The sequence below is a fragment of the Tachysurus vachellii genome, chromosome 5, assembly GCF_030014155.1.
Source record: "Tachysurus vachellii isolate PV-2020 chromosome 5, HZAU_Pvac_v1, whole genome shotgun sequence".
NCBI lineage: Eukaryota > Metazoa > Chordata > Actinopteri > Siluriformes > Bagridae > Tachysurus > Tachysurus vachellii.
Window position 1 is genome coordinate 1,574,672 of NC_083464.1, and position 2,829 is coordinate 1,577,500.

Sequence of the window (2,829 nt, forward strand, 5' to 3'; positions counted from 1 at the left end):
TACATTGTCATTATTTTTAAATTAACATTTTATTGGTCAGACTTTTTTACTTGAGTTATTATCATATTTCCTGAACCTGAACACATTAATAATAATAATCATCATCATTAATAATGAACTGATATTAAAATTAAGGTATTAACGTTAATTAGGTGACATTTAATAAATTAACCCCATTTAATTAATTGTAATTAAGATGATAAAACAATGTCATTATAAATTCACAGAAACTTAACTCATGAACACACTTAATTGAAAATAAACATTAATCTCAGACGTGTTTATGAACATTTCAGTGTGCTAACATGCTAACATGCTAAAGTTTTTATTAAAGAGCCTCATCCTGAATGTCCTCGTGCGACCCCCTCCCCCAAGCCCCCGCCCCCACAGTGAGTGGTTTAAAGTTTCAGATCTCTGGTCGCTGATTGGTCCGCGCGCACATTCCTTCACACTAAAGTCGAAGCGCCGCTCTGTCCTCGCGCACTCGAGTCGACTCCGGCGGTTAGTGAGGGATGTACCGAGCATCAGGGATGTGACTCACTGGTTTAGACAGATTTATTAATGAAGTTCAGTAGCAGGACGGAATAGAAAGCGACAATGGAGTCGGTAGAGTTGAGGATTATTAAACGGATGATAGTTTTATTTTAATTTACATTCCTGAGGCAACGCTGAGGAGAGGAAGTGACACACTACTGACACACTACTGACACACTACTGACACACTACTGACACACTACTGACACACTGCCTCAGCTGTGTGATAAACACTAACGGAAATGGAGCTTTTTGTGTGGATTTCGGTGTTAATGGCGATGACTGGACCGAGTTATTCAGCTGATGAGTGCAGCTGGAGGGGAAGGTAAGATTCAGTACACTGTTCAGTACACTGTTCAGTACAGACTCAGTACACTGTTCAGTACACTGTTCAGTACAGACTCAGTACACTGTTCAGTACACTGTTCAGTACAGACTCAGTACACTGTTCAGTACACTGTTCAGTACAGACTCAGTACACTGTTCAGTACAGACTCAGTACACTGTTCAGTACACTGTTCAGTACAGACTCAGTACACTGTTCAGTACACTGTTCAGTACAGACTCAGTACACTGTTCAGTACACTGTTCAGTACAGACTCAGTACACTGTTCAGTACACTGTTCAGTACAGACTCAGTACACTGTTCAGTACACTGTTCAGTACAGACTCAGTACACTGTTCAGTACACTGTTCAGTACAGACTCAGTACACTGTTCAGTACACTGTTCAGTACAGATTCAGTACACTGTTCAGTACACTGTTCAGTACAGATTCAATACACTGTTCAGTACACTAGTGTTTTTACACTGTTCAGTACACTGTTCAGTACACTAGCGTTTAGTACACTGATTAGTACACTAGTGTTTTTACACTGTTTAGTGCACTTTTGTTTTTTACACTGTTTAGTACACTAGTGTTTAGTACACTGTTTAGTACACTAGTGTTTTTACACTGTTTAGTACACTAGTGTTTAGTACACTGTTTAGTACACTAGTGTTTTTACACTGTTTAGTACACTAGTGTTTAGTACACTAGTGTTTAGTACACTAGTGTTTTTTCACTGTTTAGTGCACTAGTGTTTAGTGCACTAGTGTTTAGTACACTAGTGTTTAGTGCACTAGTGTTTAGTACAATAGTGTTTAGTACACTAGTGTTTAGTACACTAGTGTTTAGTACACTATTTAGTGCACTAGTGTTTTTACACTTTTCCGTACACTAGTGTTTGTTCTGAGACAGAGCAAGACTGCGCACTGATTTTCATTATCATACAGAAATAAAGATTTGTTTATTTGTTGTTTTTACAGTAAATACATTTATATGTATTTCATATGTTAGAAGTGTTTTGAATGATTCTGTGAGTTGAAAACGTTATCAGTTCAGTTAAATTCCACTCGGTTTAAATAGCCAGAAGTGCGTTTTCGCAGTAGAATGTTAACCTTATACAGGGTCGCGCACGTTTTGTAATAAACCAACACAGCTTGCACACACACAGACATATTGTTTTAAAGAGTTTAAATGCTTCTTTGATAAATACTTTATTACGTTTTAGTTTATTCTCTATAATGTATTGAGGACAGAGCACACAGTGGAATGTGCACTAACATTATTGGCCTTTAGGGGGCGTTTAACCCCGGGATCACATGAGTATGTACTGAACCAGTACTGAACACTTAAAAGCTGGCAGGTTGAGCAGAACATCGGAGGGATGATTAAGTGTTTAGTTAAATGACTAATTAACACTGGCTTGTGACAGGTTGCTTAAAATCTTATGTCTGTACTACCTGAACTCGGTTAGTGTTAGGGTTAGTGTTAGGGTTAGTGTTAGTGTGTGTGGAGTGTGAGGATCTTTGTGTGTTTAAGAGTTTCACCTCTCTCTCTCTCTCTTTCTCTCTCTCTCTCTATCGTGTAGTGGTCTCGCTCGGCCAGAGCAAGGTGTTGAACAGGTGTTCCTGCGCTGTGCCGAAGGCTCTGTTGAGTTCCTTTACCCCAGTGGAGCCCTGCGTCTCACGCTCTTGCCCCGCTTACCGAGACACAGAGTGGGTGGGACCAGCGGGATGCCCTCATCGGTCTGTGTTAAGCCAGAGCCTCAGTGGGGTGGGGCCCAGCTTTACCTGGAAAAAGGTGGCATCCTCGAGCTACTAGTGAGTGATATGCCCGGTCCATCCCATATTCGCTGTTTTAGCATCACTCCTGGGGAAAGCCCCGCCCTGTTCCTGCAGGCCACGCCCCACAGCGACATCAGTAGGCGCATCGCAGCATTCCGCTACGAGTTAAGAGGAGATCGGTCAACAA

At 41.0% G+C, this 2,829-nt stretch overlaps 1 protein-coding gene across 1 annotated transcript in view; it reads left to right on the forward strand.

Moving 5' to 3' along the window:
• Positions 1-495: 495 nt before the first annotated feature.
• Positions 496-2,829, forward strand: part of metrn (meteorin, glial cell differentiation regulator) — a 6,992-nt gene continuing 4,658 nt past the window's right edge. The window contains exons 1-2 of the mRNA XM_060869483.1: positions 496-859; positions 2,447-2,829. The exon at positions 2,447-2,829 is cut by the window's right edge and continues 45 nt beyond it. Coding sequence (XP_060725466.1) covers positions 777-859; positions 2,447-2,829 — 466 coding nt within the window. The 5' untranslated portion in view covers positions 496-776. The remainder of the gene's footprint in view (positions 860-2,446) is intronic.